The sequence below is a fragment of the Thalassophryne amazonica genome, chromosome 13, assembly GCF_902500255.1.
Source record: "Thalassophryne amazonica chromosome 13, fThaAma1.1, whole genome shotgun sequence".
Lineage (NCBI taxonomy): Eukaryota > Metazoa > Chordata > Actinopteri > Batrachoidiformes > Batrachoididae > Thalassophryne > Thalassophryne amazonica.
This window is the reverse complement of record NC_047115.1, coordinates 4,713,232-4,739,002: the sequence shown is the minus strand read 5'-3', so window position 1 is coordinate 4,739,002 and position 25,771 is coordinate 4,713,232. Positions and strand designations below refer to the sequence as shown.

General features: G+C 41.8%; 1 protein-coding gene across 2 annotated transcripts in view; it reads left to right on the top strand.

Moving 5' to 3' along the window:
* Positions 1–6,604: 6,604 nt before the first annotated feature.
* ncoa4 (nuclear receptor coactivator 4) overlaps positions 6,605–25,771 on the top strand; it is a 51,347-nt gene continuing 32,180 nt past the window's right edge. For both annotated transcript variants that reach the window (XM_034184777.1, XM_034184776.1), the window contains exon 1: positions 6,605–6,746. In XM_034184777.1, coding sequence (XP_034040668.1) covers positions 6,709–6,746 — 38 coding nt within the window. In that variant the 5' untranslated portion in view covers positions 6,605–6,708. The remainder of the gene's footprint in view (positions 6,747–25,771) is intronic.

The window sequence follows — 25,771 nt, the reverse complement described above, 5'->3', positions numbered from 1 at the left end:
TCGCGGGGGCGTTAGTGAGGCCGAACGGCATGACCAGGTACTCAAAATGACCTAACGGGGTGTTGAATGCCGTCTTCCATTCGTCTCCCTTCCGGATCCGAACCAGGTGGTACGTGTTTCTAAGATCCAATTTTGTGAAAATTTGGGCTCCATGCAGGGGCGTGAACACTGAATCTAACAGAGGTAACGGGTATCGGTTGCGAACCGTGATCTCGTTCAGCCCTCTGTAATCAATGCATGGACGCAGTCCGCCGTCTTTCTTGCCCACAAAAAAGAAACCAGCACCCATCGGGGAGGTGGAGTTCCGGATCAGCCCGGCAGCTAAGGAGTCCCGGATGTAGGTCTCCATTGATTCGCGTTCCGGACGTGAGAGGTTGTACAGCCTGCTGGACGGGTACTCAGCGCCCGGGACCAAATCGATGGCACAATCATACGGTCGGTGCGGGGGAAGAGTGAGTGCCAGATCTTTGCTGAAAACGTCAGCAAGATCGTGGTACTCCTTTGGCACCGCCGATAGATTGGGGGGAACTTTGACCTCCTCATTAGCCGTAGTGCCGGGAGGAACCGAGGATCCTAAGCACTCTCAGTGGCAGGTTTCGCTCCACTGCGTCACAACCCCAGACGGCCAATCAATCCGGGGATTGTGCTTCACCATCCATGGAAAGCCCAAAATCACTCAGGAGGTAGAAGGTGTTACATGGAACACTATCTCCTCCCTGTGATTCCCAGACACAACCAAAGTCACTGGTTGTGTCTGATGTGTGATTAATGGAAGCAGGGTGCCATCTAGTGCTCGCACCTGCAATGGTGCCGGCAGAGCCACCAGAGGGAGCCCTACTTCCTTTACCCATCTGCTGTCCAGCAGATTCCCTTCAGACCCTGTGTCTATCAGTGCTGGGGCATGAAGGGTTAAATCCCCACAAAGGATTGTTACTGGGATTCGTGCAGATTTGCGGGGTTTTCCCGCGTGCATGTTATGACCCACCCTTAGCCCAGTTTCTAAGGACGGGCGTTGTTGTTTGACCGTTTTAGGGCAGTCCTTCTGCATGTGCTCGCAAGAGCCGCAGACGAAACACTCCCCGTGGGCCAGCCTCCTTTGTCTGATGTTTGACTTTAATTTGGCCCTACTCGTGTCCCTAGCCTCCTCAGCAGGGGGAGCTGTAGCCACACGGAGCTCTCTGGCAGTGAAGCGTGGGGACGACGTCACCTTGTCGGAACCGGAAGGGGGAGGGACGACTAGTGCCCGGTCATGCCTCCCGGCCTGCTCCCGACGATGCTCGCTTAAACGGTTGTCTAAACGTATAACCAAATCGATCAGCCCGTCAAATTCCCGCGGTTCCTCCTTGGCCAGTAGGTGCTCCTTGAGGACCGGGGACAGTCCATTTACAAAGGCGGCGCAGAGCGCAACGTTATTCCAGCCGGACCTCTCTGCCGCGATGCGGAAGCCGACTGCATACTCGGCTGCGCTACGGCGCCCCTGTCTCATCGACAGCAGCACGTTCGAAGCGGTCTCGCCTCTGTTGGGATGATCAAACACTTGTTTGAATTCCCGTACAAACCCAGCATAAGACGTTAGGAGCCGTGAATTCTGCTCCCAAAGCGCCGTAGCCCATGCGCGTGCCTCTCCTCAAAGCAAATTAATAACATAAGCCACCCGGTTAGCGTCCGATGCGTACATGACGGGGCGCTGTGAAAAGACGAGCGAACACTGCATGAGGAAGTCCGCGCACGTCTCGACACAGCCCCCGTACGGTTCCGGAGGGCTTATGTATGCTTCAGGGGACGGTGGGGGGGTTCGTTGAACGACCAGTGGAACGTCTGATACAGGCCCAGGACCAGCCAGAGGAGTGGCTGCAGCAGCGCCCTGATCGCGCGCTTCCACCCTGGCGGTGAGAGCCTCCACCCTCCGATTAAGGAGGACACTCTGCTCGGTCACTAATTCTAACCGGGCCTTGAAGGCGGTTAAGATCTGCTGCAGCTCACTCAACCCGCCTCCCGCTGACGCCTGCGCTCCTGGCTCTTCCATTGGCCGTTCAAGCTGGAGTTGACGCCCCTCGGAGTCCATGACGATGGCCGAGAAATCCTGTTGGGAAGGTGTCGTAGCACGGACCCACAACAGGGGGCGCAAATGAACGGACAATGAGTAAGCCAAAAGGTAACAATTTAATGTTGTGATATTACACAACGAAACGTGTCTTAATCTCACAGTCAATAAACACCAGGTGAAGTGTGGGCAGGCTCGAAGATAGAAGACGCCCGACGAGAGAGAAGCCGCGTCCCACACGGCTTCCACCACCAACGGCCTGAAGAACACCGGAGCCGCCAAGTCCCGAGTCCCCAGGTGGCCTCTGTCTTCGACTGTCGACCCTGGTACTGCTGGCAGAAAGCAGAAATATGATGTGTGAGTGTGAGTCCGCACACTCAGTAATATATAGTCCAGATAGGAGGGAGCACCTCCACCTCCAAATCACACACACTTGTGCAGCTCCTGTTTGTCCCTCTTCTGGGTCTTCACAGGATTACGGTTGCAAACAGACGTAAGTCACAGTTTAAATTCAGCAGAGAAATTACTTTGGTTCTGGTAGTCGATTTCTCGGCGGGGAGGTGGAGTTGCAGTCCGGCTTATATAGTAGTGTAGATGAGTGACAGCTGGAGTGATGAGTGACAGCTGTCACTTCCTCTGGGTCTGGCGCCCTCTCGTGCTTGGAGCCCGCACTCCAAGCAGGGCGCCCTCTGGTGGTAGTGGGCCAGCAGTACCTCCTCTTCCGCGGCCCACACAACAGTCCTGCTGATATACTCCTGCCATCAGATGATTGGTACAGCTGTTGCCGGTGATGCGTGACAGCTGTCACCCTGGCTGCTCCTGTGAGGCGGCTGCGCCCTCTGGTGCCTGGAGCCCGCACTCCAGACAGGGCGCCCTCTGGTGGTGGGCCAGCAGTACCTCCTCTTCTGGCGGCCCACACAACAGTTATATAGAGATCAGCTCTGCAGGCCTCTGTTGTGTATAATATTACAGTTATACAGTTAGACAGTGTTATATAGAGATCAGCTCTGCAGGCCGCTGTTGTGTATAATATTACAGTTATACAGTTAGACAGTGTTATATAGAGATCAGCGCTGCAGGCCGCTGTTGTGTATAATATTACAGTTATACAGTTAGACAGTGTTATATAGAGATCAGCTCTGCAGGCCTCTGATGTGTATAATATTACAGTTATACAGTTAGACAGTGTTATATATGGATCAGCGCTGCAGGCCGCTGATGTGTATAATATTACAGTTATACAGTTAGACAGTGTTATATAGAGATCAGCTCTGCAGGCCTCTGATGTGTATAATATTACAGTTATACAGTTAGACAGTGTTATATATGGATCAGCGCTGCAGGCCGCTGTTGTGTATAATATTACAGTTATACAGTTAGACAGTGTTATATAGAGATCAGCTCTGCAGGCCTCTGATGTGTATAATATTACAGTTATACAGTTAGACAGTGTTATATAGAGATCAGCGCTGCAGGCCGCTGTTGTGTATAATATTACAGTTATACAGTTAGACAGTGTTATATAGAGATCAGCTCTGCAGGCCTCTGATGTGTATAATATTACAGTTATACAGTTAGACAGTGTTATATAGAGATCAGCGCTGCAGGCCGCTGTTGTGTATAATATTACAGTTATACAGTTAGACAGTGTTATATAGAGATCAGCGCTGCAGGCCGCTGATGTGTATAATATTACAGTTATACAGTTAGACAGTGTTATATATGGATCAGCGCTGCAGGCCGCTGTTGTGTATAATATTACAGTTATACAGTTAGACAGTGTTATATAGAGATCAGCGCTGCAGGCCGCTGTTGTGTATAATATTACAGTTATACAGTTAGACAGTGTTATATAGAGATCAGCTCTGCAGGCCGCTGATGTGTATAATATTACAGTTATACAGTTAGACAGTGTTATATAGAGATCAGCGCTGCAGGCCGCTGTTGTGTATAATATTACAGTTATACAGTTAGACAGTGTTATATAGAGATCAGCTCTGCAGGCCGCTGATGTGTATAATATTACAGTTATACAGTTAGACAGTGTTATATAGAGATCAGCTCTGCAGGCCGCTGTTGTGTATAATATTACAGTTATACAGTTAGACAGTGTTATATAGAGATCAGCGCTGCAGGCCTCTGTTGTGTATAATATTACAGTTATACAGTTAGACAGTGTTATATAGAGATCAGCGCTGCAGGCCGCTGTTGTGTATAATATTACAGTTATACAGTTAGACAGTGTTATATAGAGATCAGCTCTGCAGGCCTCTGATGTGTATAATATTACAGTTATACAGTTAGACAGTGTTATATATGGATCAGCGCTGCAGGCCGCTGTTGTGTATAATATTACAGTTATACAGTTAGACAGTGTTATATAGAGATCAGCTCTGCAGGCCTCTGATGTGTATAATATTACAGTTATACAGTTAGACAGTGTTATATAGAGATCAGCGCTGCAGGCCGCTGTTGTGTATAATATTACAGTTATACAGTTAGACAGTGTTATATAGAGATCAGCGCTGCAGGCCGCTGTTGTGTATAATATTACAGTTATACAGTTAGACAGTGTTATATAGAGATCAGCTCTGCAGGCCTCTGATGTGTATAATATTACAGTTATACAGTTAGACAGTGTTATATATGGATCAGCGCTGCAGGCCGCTGTTGTGTATAATATTACAGTTATACAGTTAGACAGTGTTATATAGAGATCAGCGCTGCAGGCCGCTGTTGTGTATAATATTACAGTTATACAGTTAGACAGTGTTATATAGAGATCAGCTCTGCAGGCCGCTGTTGTGTATAATATTACAGTTATACAGTTAGACAGTGTTATATAGAGATCAGCGCTGCAGGCCGCTGTTGTGTATAATATTACAGTTATACAGTTAGACAGTGTTATATAGAGATCAGCGCTGCAGGCCGCTGTTGTGTATAATATTACAGTTATACAGTTAGACAGTGTTATATAGAGATCAGCTCTGCAGGCCGCTGATGTGTATAATATTACAGTTATACAGTTAGACAGTGTTATATAGAGATCAGCTCTGCAGGCCGCTGATGTGTATAATATTACAGTTATACAGTTAGACAGTGTTATATAGAGATCAGCGCTGCAGGCCGCTGATGTGTATAATATTACAGTTATACAGTTAGACAGTGTTATATAGAGATCAGCTCTGCAGGCCTCTGATGTGTATAATATTACAGTTATACAGTTAGACAGTGTTATATAGAGATCAGCTCTGCAGGCCTCTGTTGTGTATAATATTACAGTTATACAGTTAGACAGTGTTATATAGAGATCAGCGCTGCAGGCCGCTGTTGTGTATAATATTACAGTTATACAGTTAGACAGTGTTATATAGAGATCAGCTCTGCAGGCCTCTGATGTGTATAATATTACAGTTATACAGTTAGACAGTGTTATATAGAGATCAGCTCTGCAGGCCGCTGTTGTGTATAATATTACAGTTATACAGTTAGACAGTGTTATATAGAGATCAGCTCTGCAGGCCTCTGATGTGTATAATATTACAGTTATACAGTTAGACAGTGTTATATAGAGATCAGCTCTGCAGGCCTCTGTTGTGTATAATATTACATTTATACAGTTAGACAGTGTTATATAGAGATCAGCGCTGCAGGCCGCTGTTGTGTATAATATTACAGTTATACAGTTAGACAGTGTTATATATGGATCAGCGCTGCAGGCCGCTGATGTGTATAATATTACAGTTATACAGTTAGACAGTGTTATATAGAGATCAGCTCTGCAGGCCGCTGTTGTGTATAATATTACAGTTATACAGTTAGACAGTGTTATATATGGATCAGCTCTGCAGGCCTCTGATGTGTATAATATTACAGTTATACAGTTAGACAGTGTTATATAGAGATCAGCTCTGCAGGCCTCTGTTGTGTATAATATTACAGTTATACAGTTAGACAGTGTTATATAGAGATCAGCGCTGCAGGCCGCTGTTGTGTATAATATTACAGTTATACAGTTAGACAGTGTTATATAGAGATCAGCTCTGCAGGCCGCTGTTGTGTATAATATTACAGTTATACAGTTAGACAGTGTTATATAGAGATCAGCGCTGCAGGCCGCTGTTGTGTATAATATTACAGTTATACAGTTAGACAGTGTTATATAGAGATCAGCTCTGCAGGCCTCTGATGTGTATAATATTACAGTTATACAGTTAGACAGTGTTATATAGAGATCAGCTCTGCAGGCCGCTGATGTGTATAATATTACAGTTATACAGTTAGACAGTGAGTCTTGAGTCTTGAGTCTTTGAGTCTTTTGTGTTCGCTCCCAATTACACCCAGGAAAATTGGAAATTTACAGTTTAACACACACCTTGTTACTGTGCTTAGTGAGGGTGCAGCTCAAACCGGAGTCAAATGTATTTTTGTATATACTTGGCGAATAAAGGCGAATGATTCTGAATGTGGTTCGGATTCGGTTTGTGCTGAAACTCCTACACTCCGTGCCATTCCACTAGGTGGCGGTAGAGTGTGGAACAAAGTGGTTGCTCTTCTCGCGATAGCGGCTCGTGTTCCTGGTTGGTTGACGTTGTCGGAGTCGGTCTTTATAAAGTATCGTGTTTTGCTTCCTCTGTGTCCTTGTAAAGCAGTTTGTATGGTTTATGGCTTCGCGGTGGACAGTTCAGAGCAAAGGACTGCGGTAAGTGAAGCTGTGAGCGCATTAAAGCCACTTTTTTTTTTTTTTACTCCGGGAGGGCTAAGCTAATGGCTAACTGTTAGTTGGTGTATTTCGTGAAAAATCACTTCATATAAAGATGAAATTATAGCTATCTAATATCTTTTATGACATTATAAGATATGTGATTAGTAAGAGCCACAATGTGAGAATGTCACTCGTTAGGGTTAAGGTCAGCTAGCTTGTTTTTCGGCTAAATGCCGTTCAATTCTTAATTTATTTTTCACAAATTAAACTTGTTTCCTGTTTATTTAATTAAAAGCATGAAAATGACTGATCAGAATATCATTTTATTGGGTTTGATGTGATGTTAAAGGGGCTCTCTGCTTCCTGATCAAGGAAACTTTAAAGTAGACCTGCAGTCAGATCTTTCGACCAAAAATGACTTATATTTACACATCAGTGCCTTCTGAATGTAGTAAAGTAAATCTGCAAGCCCAGATTTGTACTTCAACTGAGAAATTGTTGTTTAAAAATGACAAATTTACAGCTAAAATTTGGCCCTCCATGCAGTGACGTCAAAGAGAAGACACTATCCCAGCATGCATTGCGCGTGCCAACTGTAATTTGTGGATTTACGTCAGTTTGCATCTCTTACAAAAGCAACTTTTTATTGTCTTATACGGAAGGACTGACTTTTTTTAAAACTTCATATTGTCTTTTGGTATGTTTGGTGATTATACATTTTTTTTTTTTTTTTTTTTTTTGCTTGAAAATTATTTTTGGGGACTTTTTCATAGGCCCATTTGATTGAGTGGTGTTGCATTGAAAATCTACTGTCTTTAGCCTCCGGTGTTACCGTTGCGGGGTACGGATGCGGGACCCGCAAGGAATCCAAGTCATTAAAAATATACAAACTTCTCTGTGGCCACGGAGCTCTGCGGCTGAGATTACCGAGACCGTGCGGCGCTGCGGATTTTTCCGCAAGAAGTCTGTCCTTGCGGGCGGCCAGAGCACTCCACATCAAAACAGCGAGTGTAGTCTCTGGACTTGTTGCCAAGTTGGCCGCAGCTCCATTCAGTAGACAGGGAGGTGGTGCTGGAGTTGGCCGCAGCTCTGCACAGCAGACACGAGGGCGGTGTGAGTGGCCCGCTGCGGCATTTACCGAGCCCTCAGACTCGGTAAGTGCATCGGAGGTGGTGAGAGCAACGCTTCGGGGAAGAACGTCGCCCGCTGTCGATGTCGCCGCTGGTGTGAGCATGTAGAGCTGTATCTTGCATTCATTGTAGCTTACTTTTGGATGTTGAAACCAGGATGTGTATAACAGTAACATTACTAACAGATAAGATCAGTTTCAATGCGGGATCGGACTGAAGGCGCTAGCCGTTCTGTCTTCTCCCTCACGTCACTGCAATGTCCTGGATGTATAACACCTGGCAATAATTATGGAATCACCGGCCTCGGAAGATGTTCATTCAGTTGTTTAATTTTGTAGAAAAAAAGCAGATCACAGACATGACACAAAACTAAAGTCATTTCAAATGGCAGCTTTCTGGCTTTAAGAAACACTATAAGAAATCAAGAAAAAAAAATTGTGGCAGTCAGTAACGGTTACTTTTTTAGACCAAGCAGAGAGAAAAAATATGGAATCACTCAATTCTGAGGAATAAATTATGGAATCACCCTGTAAATTTTCATCCCCAAAACTAACACCTGCATCAAATCATATCTGCTCGTTAGTCTGCATCTAAAAAGGAGTGATCACACCTCGTGGACTGTGGATGATTGGATGAAAGTCATATTCAGTGATGAATCTCGAATCTGCATTGGGCAAGGTGATGATGCTGGAACTTTTGTTTGGTGCCGTTCCAATGAGATTTATAAAGATGACTGCCTGAAGAGAACATGTAAATTTCCACAGTCATTGATGATATGGGGCTGCATGTCAGGTAAAGGCACTGGGGAGATGGCTGTCATTACATCATCAATAAATGCACAAGTTTACGTTGATATTTTGGACACTTTTCTTATCCCATCAATTGAAAGGATGTTTGGGGATGATATCATTTTTCAAGATGATAATGCATCTTGCCATAGAGCAAAAACTGTGAAAACATTCCTTGCAAAAAGACACATAGGGTCAGTGTCATGGCCTGCAAATAGTCCGGATCTTAATCCAATTGAAAATCTTTGGTGGAAGTTGAAGAAAATGGTCCATGACAAGGCTCCAACCTGCAAAGCTGATCTGGCAACAGCAATCAGAGAAAGTTGGAGCCAGATTGATTAAGAGTACTGTTTGTCACTCAAGTCCATGCCTCAGAGACTGCAAGCTGTTATAAAAGCCAGAGGTGGTGCAACAAAATACTAGTGATTCTTTTGTTTTTCATGATTCCATAATTTATTCCTCAGAATTGAGTGATTCCATATTTTTTTCCCTCTGCTTGGTCTAGAAAAGTAACCGTTACTGACTGCCACAATTTGTTTTCCTGATTTCTTAGTGTTTCTTAAAGCCAGAAAGTTGCCATTTGAAATGACTTTAGTTTTGTGTCATGTCTGTGATTTGCTTTTTTTTTTTTTTACAAAATTAAACAACTGAATGAACATCCTCCGAGGCCGGTGATTCCATAATTTTTGCCAGGGGTTGTATAAACAGTTTTCTCGGAGCGCCAAATTTTAGCTGCAAATTTGTCATTTTTAAATGAAGCTTTCTCTGCTGAATTACAATTTTGGGCTTGCAGATTTACTTTACTGCATTCATAAGTGTCTTATAAATACATATCAGCTATTTCTTTCTGAGATCAGACCACTTTTATTTCAATGCAGGTCTACTTTAAGGTAAGGTGCACTGACACACGGCTATCCTAAAATACGACATGGATCAGCTGGACTGAAAGGTGCAGGTCGCGCAGGAGCTGAAAATATTGCAGGAGTGTGCAGGAGGCCTGAAAAAAAAAAAAAAACAGCAAAAAAGAAAAACCGCTGGTGTGCCATTGTGGCTGGTGTATCACTGTATTATGTTGCTAAGCCATATATATTGATTTAGAACTTATATATATGCCAGGCGGCTAACCTGGCAACATCTATGAGGTGCGTACATGTGAATGCGTGCTCTGTGGTGAACAAGACTTTTATTCTGCAAGATTTCTTCACATCACTGATATACTGTTTTTAATGGAGACTTGGATCAATGTCGGTGAGTCATCTGCTTTCTCAGAGTTACTACCTCCTGACTGTGCTTTTCCATCTTTGTAAATCTGATTTTATCTTTGAGTTTAAGGGGCCATAGTTAGCATCAGACAGTTTAGTTAGATCTTTTGTCAAAACAACCCCCAAGTATTTTATGTCTTCTGAATCCCACTTCCATTTATAGCTGTTTTTAATTTTAGTCATTGGATTAAAATTCAAACATAGTGTTTGGGTTTTGTTGACATTAATTTTATATCCTGAGAGTGAACCGTATTCCTCGAGTATTGTCAATAATTTAGGGAGTGTCTGGTTAGGTTTGGGTTAAAAAAACCAACACATCATCAGCAAATAAAGCTATCTTTTGTTCCCTGGGTGTCATTGTGACCCCTTTAATAGCCAACCTGTGACGTATCCACTGAGCCAAGGGTTCGAAGAAAAGGGCAAATGAGAGGGAAGGCCTCACATCCCTGTCGTGTTTCTCTCTGTAGAATAATCTCTTTAGTCAGGTCCCCATTAACTTGAACTCTGGCCGTCGGTCTGCTGTACAGCGCGGTAAAAATACTAAGAGGGTGAAAGCCAAACTTTAATAGAACTTTTATAAAAAAAATTCCATCGTGCCGAATCAAATGCCTTTTCCACATCTAAACTTAGAAGTAGGGTTTGTAGTTTGTGCTGGTTGACATGCTTCATTATAAGTAGGGTCTTCCTTCCTTATATTATCTTGGGTTTGTCTTTGTCTGATGAAGCCAGTCTGGTCATTGTTGATGAGGTCTGGCAGTATTTTTACAAGCCTTTTGGAGAGTATGGAAGTGAATAATTTATAATCTGTACGCTGACTGGACAGTAGTTGCTACATTCTAATTTGTCTCCTTTCTCTTTTGGAATTATTGAAATTATAGCTTCATTCTAGGAGGGGGAGTAACTTTCTTTTCCATGACCCAGTTAAGTGTTTTTAGTAATGTTGGCAGCAGTTCTTCCTGCATACTTGTGTACCATTCCGAATTAAAACCATCTGACCCTGGAGATTTCCCTGTTTTCAGTGTCTTGATGGCTGATAAAACTTCCTCTTCTGTTATTTTTGATATCAGTCTTTCATTTTGAACATCACTTATGCTTGGTAGATTCAGTGATGACAGGAAAGAGTCAATTTGATCGTTGCTACTCAATTGTGGCTGACAATAAAGTTTCTGATAATATTCATAAAAACACTGCTTTATTTTCTCAAAGCTGGTATCTATCTTTTTGGTCAGTGGATTTTTTTTATTTTGTGAATTGTCCTCTGTCTGTATGAAGTAGTTTCAGTGCTTTACCCCCTGTGACATAGTATTGTGTTTAGTAAAAAGCATTTCCACTGCATCTCCTGAGTATTTATTTCATCAGTTTCACTTTTCACTGTTATTATTGAGCTTTGACTGTGTCCTGTGGGGATTTTGAATGTTCCATCTGTAACTTCAGTAGCTCCTCTTTTAGTTCTTTAATTGTCTGATTTTTGTGTTTTTTAGCTGTGGCTGAAATAGCTGTGATTTTTACTTCTAATTTATGTTTTTCGAGCGTCCCATACCACCGGTGGTGACACCTCATCATTGTCATTAAATTCTAAATATGGCCTAATTTCTCATTTTAATCTTTCATTAATTACCTTATCCTTCGTAAAGTTTGCATTTAGCTTCCAGACTGTAGTTCTGTGTTTGTTATCCAGTTGTAGTGACAGGTAAACAGGATTGTGGTCTGAGAGGGCACTGGTGCCAACATCACAGGAAATGGATCTGAATCAATTGTTTTTAAACATGAAAAAATAATCAGGGCGAGAATGTAGCTTGTGTGCTGCGGAGTCATGTTGGGTTCATCTCCCTCCACACATCTAGAATTCCCAAGGCCTTCATTAAGATATAGACCATATTGGAGTTCCGAGTGCGCATGTCAGAAATCCACTTCCGGTCGCCGCTGTCGTTACAAACAAACCCATGTACACGCATGTCAGGCACTGCTTTCTGTTGCATCGGGCTATGTTTTCATCAGCAATTCATGCTTAGTTCTCTCTCTACACTTGGACTTCAGTGATCCAAGACCAGCAGCAGATGTTCAACTGGTAGTAGAGGCAAGATGGGCAGGATATGTGCAGTGAAAGACTGTGGGAATAGCACATAATCTATTGAGAGATGGAAGCGGAGAGTGTGTGGACTGCACAACTGAAGGTTTGCATCTGGGGATTGTGATTGCCCAAGGCCATTTCAGCTATTCCCATTCCCAACTGAGCCAGCCAGTAGAGCAGAATGGACAAAGTTAGTGAACAGAAAGCAGCTGGGCTTTGGCTATGTAAAGAACTGGACACCCAACAAGAATTCTGGTGTCTGCAGTGTACACTTCACTGATGGGAAGCCCACAGAACTGCACCCAAACCCACTTCAACTTGGCTATGAGCTAAACCAGGTGTGTGATAATAAAGCTTATTTCTTCATGATTTTTCTGCCTGTTTTAGTGCTTGTTGATCCCTCCTCCACTACAGCGACATTAAGCTTTTTCATGCGCCTGTTTTCATGCAGGCTGGTGACCAGTTTACCTTCCTGAAGAAGTTTTTCGCTTGCACACTTTTTCATTTCCTACCAGAAAAGCTTCTGAATATCATTTTGTTGTCAAATTGGTGTGATTTAGATGCAAAACGTCCTTGAAGAGCGTGCGCTCATGAGCGATATTGAACTGTTTTGCTGAAGCAAGTGAAGCACGGGGGTTTGTTTGTAACACTGGCATCCCATCAACCCCTGTGTGCGCGGAACTCCGATAAGGTCTATTAATTCTTTTACTTAAATGTTTTGTCTGTTTTCCCATTAGATGAATCTCCTTTAGGACGTAGTCTGATGTTGAAGTCCCCTCCACATATTATAATGCCTTGACTTTTAGAAGTCATGGCATCAAAAATGTTTCTAAACTGACCAGTCACTGCCTGGAGGTATGTTAAATGTTTAAAAGGCTTACCAAGACCCCTTGGATTTTCCCTATAATATATCTCCCTTCATTATCTTTATGTTCAGATATGTATTGAAAGTTCACCACCACCCTCCTTCACCTTCCTGAGTCATGTGAAGAGAAATAGACTTTTTTATATCCCGTCTTATTTAATTTAGCGTGCTCAGTGTCGTCCAGGTGGGATACTTGGATGAACACAACTTGTACCTTTTCTCTTTTTAATTCCGATAACATTTTCCAATGTTTCACTAGACTGAGAACACCATTTGTATTCCATAAAATAAATCTTATTGGCCTGCTTTGCATTTGAAAGTGTCTCTAATGAACCCATTGAATAAATGTGACAAGCTTCCCCTTTTGTGCTCAGAACTGCAGAGTGTAAACAAAGACCAACAAGAAACACACATATCAAACATGCTCAAACAGAACAACAAAAAAAGTGACACCTATGAAGGGGTCTGACTCACAGACCCTGACACTCCTAGAGGGCGCTCTAAGACGAGCCCTTCTGATCTGTGTCCAGTGGAAGGGCGTGTTTAATGGCTGAAGCCATGTTGAAGAGTTACAGTGAGGAAAATAAGTATTAGAACACCCTGCGATTTTGCAAGTTCTCCCACTTAGAAATCATGGAGGGGTCTGAAATTTTCATCTTAGGTGCATGTCCACTGTGAGAGACATAATCTTAAAAAAAAAAAAAAAAAAAAAAAAATCCGGAAATCACAATGTATAATTTTTTTTTTAAATAATTTATTTGTATGTTACTGCTGCAAATAAGTATCTGAACACCTGTGAAAATCAGTGTTAATATTTGGTACAGTAGCCTTTGTTTGTAATTACAGAGATCAAATGTTTCCTGTAGTTTTTCACCAGGTTTGCACACACTGCAGGAGGGATTTTGGTCCACTCCTCCATACAGATCTTCTCTAGATCAGCCAGGTTACTGGGCTGTTGCTGAGAAACACGGAGTTTGAGCTCCCTCCAAAGATTCTCTATTGGGTTTAGGTCTGGAGACTGGCTAGGCCACTCCAGAACCTTGATATGCGTCTTACGGAGCCACTCCTTGGTTATCCTGGCTGTGTGCTTCGGGTCATTGTCATGTTGGAAGACCCATCCACGACCCATCTTCAATGCTCTAACTGAGGGAAGGAGGTTGTTCCCCAAAATCTCGCAGTACATGGCCCCGGTCATCCTCTCCTTAATAACAGTGCAGCAGTCCTGTCCCATGTGCAGAACAACACCCCCAAAGCATAATGCTTCCACCCCCATGCTTCACAGTAGGGACGGTGTTTTTGGGATGGTACTCAGCATTCTTCTTCCTCCAAACATGGCGAGTGGAATTAAGACCAAAAAGTTCTATTTTGGTCTTATCTGACCACATAACTTTCTCCCATGACTCCTCTGGATCATCCAAATGGTCACAGGCAAACTTAAGACGGGCCTGGACGTGTGCTGATTTAAGCAGGGGAACCTTCCGTGCCATGCATGATTTTAACCCATGACGTCTTATTGTATTACCCACAGTAACCTTGGAAACCCTGGTGCCAGCTCTCTTTCTTAGGATCATTGATAAGCCACGAGGTGGGATCGTGCATGGAGCCCCAGTCCGAGGGCGATTGACAGTCATGTTTAGCTTCTTCCATTTTCTAATAATTGCTCCAACAGTTGCTCTTTTTTCACCAAGCTGCTTGGCAATTGCCCTGTAGCCCTCTCCAGCCTTGTGGAGGTCTACAATTTTGTCTCTGGTGTCTTTGGACAGCTCTTTGGTCTTAGCCATGTTAGTAGTTGGAGTCTTACTGATTGTGTGGGGTGGACAGGCGTCTTTATGCAGCTAACGACCTCAAATAGGTGCTTCTAATTTGGAATAAGTGGAGTGGAGGTGGACTTTTTAGAGGCGGACTAACAGGTCTTTGAGGGCCAGAATTTCTGATGATTAGCAGGTGTTCAAATACTTATTTGCAGCAGTAACATACGAGGTCTGTTAAAGTATAGGTCCTTTTTATTTTTTTTCAAAAACTATATGGATTTCATTCATATGTTTTTACATCAGACATGCTTGAACCCTCGTGCGCATGCGTGAGTTTTTCCACGCCTGTCGGTGAGGTCATTCGCCTGTGAGCACTCCTTGTGGGAGGAGTCGTCCAGCCCCTCGTCGGAATTCCTTTGTCTGAGAAGTTGCTGAGAGACTGGCGCTTTGTTTGATTAGAATTTTTTCTAAACCTGTGAGGCACATCGAAGTGGACACGGTTAGAAAAATTAAGCTGGTTTTCGGTGAAAGTTTTAACAGCTGATGAGAGATTTTGAGGTGATACTGTCGCTTTAAGGACTTCCCACGGTGCGAGACGTCACGCAGCGGTCCCAGGCGCCGTCGTCAGCCTGTTTCAAGCTGAAAACCTCCACATTTCAGGCTCTATTGATCCAGGACGTCGTGAGAGAACAGAAGTTTCAGAAGAAGTCGGTTTCAGCATTTTATCCGGATAGTCCACTGTTAAAGGAGATATATATATATTTTTTAATGAAAGACGTGCGGATGGACGCAGCCGGCGCGGTGCGGCGGCACAGGAAAAACACCTCCGTGTTGATAACCATTTGTAAAATCCAGGCGGCTTTTGATGGCTTTCAGTGGAGTGAGTATATGAGAAATTGTTTAACAGCTGGACATGTTCCAACTTGTCCTGAAGGCTTCCAACAGAGGTATTTTTCCTGTGGCGGAGCGTCGCAGCCGCTGCGAGCTGACGCTGCAATCCGTCCGCACATCTTTCATTAAAAAAATCTCCTTTAACAGTGGAATATCCGGATAAAATGCTGAAACCGACTTCTTCTGAAACTTCTCTGTTCTCTCACGACGTCCTGGATCAATAGAGCCTGAAATGTGGAGGTTTTCAGCTTGAAACAGGCTGACAACGGCACCTGAGAGCACTGCGCGACGTCTCGCACCGTGGGAAGTCCTTAAAGCGACAGTATCACCTCAAAATCTCTCATCAGCCGTTAAAATTTTCACCGAAAACCAGCTTAATTTTTCGAACCGTGTCCACTTCGATGTGCCTCACAGGTTTAGAAAAAATTTTGATAAAACAAAGCGCCAGTCTCTCAGCAACTTCTCAGACAAAGGAATTCCGACGAGGGGCTGGACGACTCCTCCCACAAGGAGTGCTCACAGGCGAATGACGTCACCGACAGGCGTGGAAAAACTCATGCATGCGCACGAGGGTTCAAGCATGTCTGATGTAAAAACATATGAATGAAATCCATATAGTTTTTGAAAAAATAAAAAGGACCTATACTTTATTGACAGACCTCGTACAAATAAATTGTTAAAAAAATCATACATTGTGATTTCTGGATTTTTTTTTTTTTTTTTTTTTTTTTTTTTTTTTTTGATTTTAGATTGTCTCTCACAGTGGACATGCACCTAAGATGAAAATTTCAGAGCCCCCCATGATTTCTAAGTGGGAGAACTTGCAGAATCGCATGGTGTTCAAATACTTATTTTCCTCACTGTAACTCAAAAGAACCTCGGTCACATTTCGCTGTTTACTCACCCCATGTCCTTTTAAAACCAAATATAATGAAAATGGTGGTGAAATGAAAAAGCCGATCCCGACTCCTCATTCAGCTGTTGGTCGTCTGAACGTGTGGCGCTTCTCTGTGGTCCTGTTCGGTCCTCTTAGACTGTTCCACTCTCATCCAAGTCAGCTGTTTAATCTTTTCCATGAGCAACTCTGGTGCTTTAGCTGTTTTCAACACGTATCCGCTCTTCATCAGGTCCTCAGCTGCGTCTGCTGTCGAATTGCAGGTTTTAGTTTCGTCTTTGTATTTAACCCACAGGCTGGCCGGGTACAGGGTTTGGAACAGGACTTGGTTCTCCCTCAGGACCTTGCGGATCGCAGTGTATTCTCGCCTTTTGTTGATAATGGGCACCGGGTAGTCATTATCAAGGTTTATGCGTTTGTCCATCCATTTAAATCCTTTCATCTGCCAAGCTTTGTATAGCAACAAGTCTTTAGTCTTAAAGCTATCAAACTTAACTATGATGGAGTGTGGCGGCGCCGCTGCCAGAGGCTGTGGTCCAAGGGAGCGGTGCGCCCTCTTGATGTGCATGTCAGGAAACTCTTCCTCCAGCAACTGAAGTCCCACGCGCAGTAGTTTTCCGTGAAAGATGTTACTGTAGTTGCGTCTTTCTCAGTGCCCTCACAGACTCCATAAATTATGTTGGCCTGTCGGGAGCGACTTTCCATGTCTGTTAGCCTTTCATCCAACTTCACCTGTAGCTTTAGCATCTCTGTTACGACCTCTTCAGCAGTTTGCAGTCTCTCCCCTGCTTGTTCAATTTGCTTCTTGGTTTGATCCAGCCTTATGTTTGTTCTTGTTAGTTCATCTTTGATTGTCTCTAACTTTTCATTGTTTTCCTGGCGAAATCCCCTCGGCTCCTCCAGGATGGTTTGTAGATCAGCCATGTCTTTGATCTTAGCTAACATGCTAATTAGCTTTAGCTTCTGATGTCAGGTTAAGAAAAAGAGAAAAAACTGTATTTCGCAATTTTCTTTCAAAATAAATTAAGGGTGATATATGCCCCCTCAGTATTTAACATTTAAAAAAAGACTTCAACTGGAAAGGGGCTATTAATAATTTATCCTTGGTTCATTTGGAGCTCTCCTAATGTGCTGCCATCAAAGCGATGGCGGAACCATCGCTCTGATGTCCCATTGATTCTGTTTTTAATTCCAGTCCGTCCCCTTCACTGGAAATTACAAGTGAAACGTGTGAAAAATTTCTCCACTTTTTTAAGGTTGATGCCATTAGGATCAATATATCTGCCTCCCCAGTGTGTCATTGTGTAGCAAATCAGTGCTTGTGTGTTTTTAGCAAGTTTCAGCCTGTGTCTGACTGTGCTGACAGGAGTAGTTAAGAAACTAAAACCCTCTTCCTGTCCCACTGACCTGGTCCCCCCTCGCTTTTTTTTTTTTTTTTTTAAAGGAGGTTTGGGACACCATTAGCTCTTTTGTTGAAGAAATTATTAATAGTAGTCTGTCTTCTGGAATTTTGCTTTCTTTTTGTAAAAAAGCTATTGTGGAGCCACTGATCAAAAAAACGTGTTTGGATCCCACAGCTTTTTCAGTTTATCAACCTATCTCCAAGTTACCACTTGTGTCAAAAATTTTTGAGAAATGTGTCTTTACACAGTTGCAGCCTTTTTTAGATAAAAATGGCACATTGGATCCATTTACAAAGCATTTCATAGTGCTGAGTCTGCATAGTAGAGAAGCTTGAATCTTCGACTGGACTGGGTTGCTTGACGTTAGGACGTTTTGCTTCAAATCACAGAAATCAAATCACGTTCGTATGTACTGGAGTCATTGAGTCATTTTGCTCAATGACTCCATTACATACGAACGTCTGAAGAGAGACCCCCACGAGTGGCTATAAGAAGAAAATCATTAGCTGCCTCCAAAACCTGGAGAAAGAGGGACTCATCGACAGGCAGACATACTACACACTGTATCCGGGGGACGCCACTCCATGCATCTATGGACTGCCCAAAATCCACAAACAGGACGTGCCACTCAGGCCTATTGTATGTAGCACAGATTCCATCACATACAATTTGGCCAAGTGGATTTTGGCTCCTCTAGTGGGTAACTCAGACCACCATGTGGAGAACACACAAGATTTTGTGAACAAAATCAAGGACCTGCAGCTGGAGGCAGATGAAACTATGGTATAATTTGATGTGACTTCGTTGTTCACCTGCATCCCCACCGCTGAGGCCGAAACTATGGTATAATTTGATGTGACTTCGTTGTTCACCTGCATCCCCACCGCTGAGGCCATCTCAGCTGTGAGGCAGAGACTGCTGGAAGATGTGTCTCTACCTGAAAGGACCAAACTCTTGGAGATCTGTCTTAACACCACGTATTTCCTGTTTAGGGGGAATTACTACAGGCAGATCCATGGTTGTGCGGTGGGGTCTCCGGTATCCCCCATTGTGGCCAATCTGTACATGGAGCGAGTGGAGAAGACAGCCTTGACGTCGTTCACGGGCATCTCTCCCAGTCGCTGGTTCAGATATGTCGATGACACATGGGTTAAAATCAAGCAACAGGAGGTCGAGGACTTTACAGAACACACCAATTTGGTGGACTCCAATATCAAGTTCACACGTGAGGATGCCAGAAACAACCATTTAGCCTTCTTGGACTGTGATGTTATGATTGGAGAGAACAGGCAGCTCCAGACAGAGGTTTATAGAAAACCCACTCACACTGACCAATATCTGCTCTTTGGCTCAAACCACCCCCTTGAACACAAGCTTGGGGTGATCAGGACTCTTCAACACAGAGCCCTACAGGTGCTCACAACTGCAGAGGGAAGGGCTAAAGAGTAACAATTTGTACGGAAAGCCCTCACAGTATGTGGGTACCCACGTTGGTCCCTGGACAAAGTGCAGAAGTCCCAGAAAACAAAGAGACCAGATACACAGGAGACTGAGACAAGAAGAGTGTCTCTCCCTTATTTAGCAGGAGTAGGGGAAAAACTACAGAGGATCTTCAGACAGCACAAAATCGCAGTTTACTTTAAACCAGTCAACACCTTGAGACAGAAGTTAGTTCACCCTAAGGACAGGATCCCTAGTTACAGAGCAATGTAGTGTATCATATCAGATGTCAGGAAAACTGTAATGAACACTACATAGGTGAGACGAAGCAACTTTTACACAAGAGGCTATACCAGCACCGCAGAGAGGTCGCCAGTGGACCTCAGTCTGCAGTTCATCTCCACCTGAAAGACACTAACCACACGTTTGAGGACAAGGAAGTTAAAATCTTAGCCAGAGAGAAGAAATGGTTTGAGAGAGGTGTCAAGGAAGCATTCTTTGTAAAACAGTTGAAACTCAGCCTTAACCGCGGAGCGGGTCTCAGACACGCTTTGTCCCCTGTTCACAATGTGGTACTCAGGTCAAAGCAGTTTCAGTCTTTTGTTCATGGTAATGAGTCATTCATGTCATCAGGAGAGAGTCGTCAGGGGAGGCTTCCGTCCTGTCATTAGGAGAGTGCTAACTAGAGCACAATAGGTGCTAATTAGAGCTATTGTTTAGTCACTAGCCTATAGCAGTCAGCCTCTGGTTAGGTTAAAAAAACTCCAGCTTTTGTTGGCTTCTGGTTTATTCTTCTCTACAAGAGTCAAGACAGAAGTCAGACTACCAGAGCAAGAATTTTAGCTGAGGAAGCTTCTGTGATTTGAAGCGAAACGTCCTCACGTCAAGCAACCCAGTCCAGTAGAAGATTCAAGCTTCTGTGCTATAGAAACCACCTGGACAACTGAGAGCCTACACAGAAACATTGCGACTGCTGAGTCTGCACTTTTAAAGGTTTTTAATGATCTCCTTTCAACAACTGATTCTGGCAGTTCAGCCATTTTAGTGCTTTTAGACCTCACTGCAGCTTTTGACACAGCTGACCATGCAATTCTTTTAGACCACCTGAGAGACTGCGTGGGTGTCAGGGGGACCGTTCTGGAGTGGTTTAGACCCTACCTGTCAGAGGTGTTTTGGCATCAGGCTTGGGGAGTCCACCTCGTCTGCAGCCTCTTCATTGTGGAGTTCCCCAGGGTTCTATCCTGGGTCCCATCCTCTTTGCTCTGTATCTCCTCCCACTCAGATTTTTTAAAAACATGATGTGGCCTACCATTTTTATACTGATGATTGTCAAATCTACATGCCTATCGCTAAAAACAGCCTTTGCCCCCTGACACCCCTACTCGACTGTCTATGTGATGTCAGGGCTTGGTTATCACAGAATTTTTTAAAAATGTACTGAGGGCAAGACAGAGGTTATGTTGTTTGGAAGTGCCCACATTGACTTGGGATCTCTCAAGGATTTTGTACGTCCCAAAGTCACCAGCCTTGGTGTCACCATAGACAGTGATTTTAAACTTGACAAACAAATTAATGGTGTTTTGAAATTGTGCTTTTATCATCTTCGTCTTTTATCAAAGGTAAAACCGTTTTTTATCTTTTAGCCTTTTTGAACAAGTTGTGCACTTTTTTTTTCTTCAAATCATCTGGACAACTGTAACACACTTTATTTCGGCATCAGCCAACGGGCTCTTTCCCGTTTGCAGTTAGTCCAGAACGCTGAACTGCGACTTTTAACAGGGGCCTGGAAACACGATCACATTACCCAAATTCTTGCGTCTTTGCACTGGCTTCCTATTAATTATAGAATTAACTTTGTTTTTAAAGCTTTGAATGGAGTGGCCCCTCAATACATTACTGACCTCCTCCTCCAAACCTGCTCTCCAGCATGTTCTCTGAGGTCTGAGGGCCATTTTCAGCTCATGGTGCCTAAGACGAGACTTAAAACCAGGAGGGGACAGGGCTGTCTCTGTGGCTGGTCCCAGACTCTGGAACGCTCTGCCCCTCCTCGTCCAAACAGCCCCCACAGTGGAGTGTTTTAAGTCTCGTCTGAAGACCCACTTTAATTCTCTGGTTTTTAACACCTTGTGAGTTGTGTGCTCCTCTGTTTTATTGTTTGGTTTTTACTGTTTTATCCAGGTTGATTTTATTGGTTTTATCTTTTGTATGCTGTATTTATTTGTTGATTTTATTAGTTTTTTTTATCTTTGCATGTTTTATTTATTTTTATTGTTGTTTTACTTATTATTAATTTATTTCATGACTATTGGTCTTATCTATGTTGATTCTATGTGCAGCACTTTGGAAACGTCTTTGTTATTAAAGGAGGAAGCATGTGTGTGCCGTTCCCGGTGCGTGCATGCTAACATCTGATGTCGCTAGTTGCTAACTTCGCTTCGTTTTTGGCTAAATATAACACCTTTATCATATCAAATCCAGTATTATCATATTGGATTTAAATTTTTTGGTGGGCTGAGTCGGGCCTCCGCCAGCGGCTAGTATCGGGCTGAGTCGGGCCTCAGATCACAGGCCAGGAGCCAACAACAACCTGCTACATCATGGGACCAAAGAAAAATATGGCCACAATTGAAGAATTAGAAGAAATCAAGAAATCACTAAACTTAATGTCAGATGAGCTGGGTAAAGTGGCTAAACAGCAAATGTTGCTTGATTTGATGGGTGAAATCAAGCAGCTGAGGAACATAATAAAGGAAAGGGACAATAAAATTTATGACCTGGAAAGAAGGATTGAAGACTTGGAGCAATACACAAGAATGGAAGATGTGATTATAAATGGTTTAGACACTACTCATTGGAGTTATGCCAGTATTACAGCTGGCAAGAGCAAGGACGGGGAGGACGCACCACCAGAGGAGCTGCAAACACTGGAATGGCAAGTAATGCAATTTCTTGAAAGCAAAGAGATAAGAATTCATCCAAACAGTGTTGCAGCATGCCATACACTTCCTCGCCAGAACAGCAAGACAAAACCAGCAATTGTGGTTTGTTTTGTGAATCGAAAGCATAAAATTTACCTGTTGAGACAAGCAAAATATCTGAAAGGAACTGGTGTACATAAATGTACATCTAACAAAAAAGAATGCTGAAATTGCCAGACAGGCAAGGTTCCTGAGAAAACTGAACAAAATTCAAGCAACATGGACAAGAAACTGCAAAGTAATGATCCAACTGAAGGGAACACCAGAGGAAGCAAAGGTGATTGTGATAAGAGAACCAAAAGAACTTGATCAATATAAATGAGAACATGCTCAGTATTCAGGAAGTCTCATTGACAAGAATTCTGTGTTTGATAACGCGTGATACTTACACTAAAACATGGTCACTTATGCTAGCATAGTAGAGGATTTAGATGACAAGATATAGAACATAGATAGGGATACAGATCACAATTTATCAATCCTTGAAAGTAACAACTGTGATTCTTATACTGAGGAGCAGTTTATGAATAAGATAATGATGAAGGGTAACCTATCCATTATTCACTTTAATAGCAGAAGTTTAAATTGTAATTTTGTCTAAAATAGAAGATTACTTAAAACGGTTTAAAGACAATTTTACTGTAATTGCTGTGTCTCAAACCTGGATAAAGAATGAGTTAGATGAATTTCAGATCGAAGGATATGATTTATATAATGTAAATAGAAAAAATAAGAGGGGGGGGGGGTAGCTTTGTATATCATCTCATCCGTGAGGTGCAAAGTCGTTAGCAATATGACATCAGTGGTTGATAATATAATGGAAATTATAACTGTGGAAATGGTAAATGAGAAATCAAAAAATGTACTTGTGAGCTGTGTCTATAGAGCACCAGGAACTAAGGTAGAGTCATTCACTGACATTATAACAGAACTGTTTGACCAAAACCAAGCCAAAGAAGTGTTTTTGTGTGGTGATTTCAACATTGATATGGATAATCCTAGTGGACTTCACTCTTTTGATGTTTTTAATGATACAATGTTTAGTTTGGGTCTATTTCCAATGATATCAAAACCAACAGGAATCACATCTCAGAGTGAGACTATAATTGACAATATATTTACCAAATATAATCATTGGAAAAGTAGTGCTACAATATTAAGGAAACCACCAATAAAATAATAGTCAGAAACAGATTTGAAAAAGCATTACTGGCACTAAAGGAAGACCTTAAAAACCAGAATTGGGATGGAATATTTGTAAATAATGTCAATGAAGCATATGATGCATTTATGAAAATTTTCACAATGTTGTATCATAAAAACTGTAAACTGATTAATTTTGCCAGGAGGGATGCTGTTGACAAACCATGGATGACTAAAGGGTTAAGAAATGCCTGCAAAAAGAAAAAAATAATTTATATAAATGTTACTTAAAAACAAGGTCACGAGATGAGGCTAGATATAAGAGGTATAAAAATAAACTAGTAGAGATAATTAAAAAGCACTAAAAGGAATATTATGGTAAATTACTTGATTAAAAAAAACATACGAGCTACATGGAGAGTAATTAATAATGTAAGAAAAAAAAAATCACAAAGAGAAACCAATGATTCCAAATTATTTTGTGAAAGAAAATGTATGCATACAAGATAAGACAAAAATAGTGAATAGTTTTAATGATTTTTTTTTCCTTTTTTTTTTTTTTTTTTTTGTAAGGGTGGGCCCAAATTTAGCGGCTAATATTCCAAAAGCAAAGGGTGATACTGCAGTTGGAAGTCTAATCATGGACAATGTGAACAGCATCTTTCTTGGCAAGGTTGAAAAGGAAGAAATACTGAACATTGTAGGAGGTTGTGTAAGCAAGAGATCAACATATTGTCATGATCTAGATATGTTTCTAATTAAGAACATTATTGAATCAGTCATTGTACCATTTACTTATATTTGTAATCTGTCATTTTCACCGGGAACTTTTCCTGATAGCATGAAAACAGCTAAGGTAATTCCACTATATAAAAGTGGGGATAAACATGTTTTTTCTAATTACAGACCAGTTTCCTTGCTTCCATAATTTTCCAAGATATTAGAGAAATTATTTGTAAATTGATTGGATAAGTTCCTTGATAAATATAACATTCTAAGTAATAGTATGGTTTTCAAACTAGTCACTCACAGCCATGGCAATTATGGAACTAACTGAAGAAATATGCACTGCAATAGACAATAAGGTTGTTTTTGTTTTTTTGTTTTTTTTGAGCATTTTTGTGGCCTTCAAAAAAGCTTTTGATACCATTGACCATACTTTACTACTTCAAAAATTAAACAAATATGGAATCAGAGAGGTTGCTCACAAATGGGTATCAAGCTATCTAGTCAACAGAAAACAGTTTGTACAGGTAAACGTAAGATCTGGATTATTAAGTGTTACCTGTGGGGTACCTCAGGGGTCGGTCCTTGGGCCAAAACTTTTTACACTGTATGTCAGTGACATTGGTAATGTATCTGGTAAAAAATTTACAACATGTGTTGAGAGTAGTCAAAAAAGAATTCATGGGAATAAAAACTTGGCTTGACATTAATAAATTATCGCTTAACTTTGATAAAACTAATTTCATGATATTTAGTAATAGAGAAAAAGTATGAATACCCCAATTATTACAGATAGTGTAGAAATTAAGAGTGATGGAAACAAAATTTGAGTGTCATGATTGATGAGAACTTGAGTTGGAAATCACATTAACTATACAAAGAATAAATTATTAAAAATGATTGCTATACTACACAAAGTAAAAGAGATGTTAGATGAGAAAGGACTATATATATTATACTGTTCTGATTGTTCCACATCTGTCCTACTGTATTGAAATATGGGGAAATGCCTGCAAAACATTCACACATTCACCTTTCATTTTACAGAAAAGAGCAATAAGGATAATTAGTCGGAGGCATTATAGAGAACACGAGTCCAATATTCCTGCAGTTAGATTTGTTGAAATTTCATGACCTGGTTGATTACACTATTCTCCAGACAATGTTTAAGGCTCATAAAAAATACTACCAACTAACTTCCAGAACAAATTTGAAAAAAGAGAAAGCCAGTACAACTTAAAAGGAACAGAGATATTTGACAAACCAAGATTCAGAACTAAATTGAAGGAACATTGCATTTCTATCAAGGGAGTCAGTTTATGGAATAATCTGAACAAGGAAATTAAAGAAGTTAAATCAAGCAATATATTTAAAAAGGCAGTTAAAATTAATATCATTCAGAAATACGACCTGATGTAATAATGAAACCACATGTATATTTTTACTGTTTATTTTTTCCTTTTTTAGATATTCTGATTGTAATGTTAATAATGTGATTATTATTTAATTTGTAAATTAATCTTCTGTAAAAAGGGGTAGATAATATAAGTTCGCTTCTTTCTACCCCCTTTCATTCAGGTGTATTATGTTTTGTTTTCTTCTGGAATTATTTTTGGTTGTGTGGTTGGAAATGAATGAAGTAAAGTAAATGTGTGATATAAATAACGTGGATTGGATTA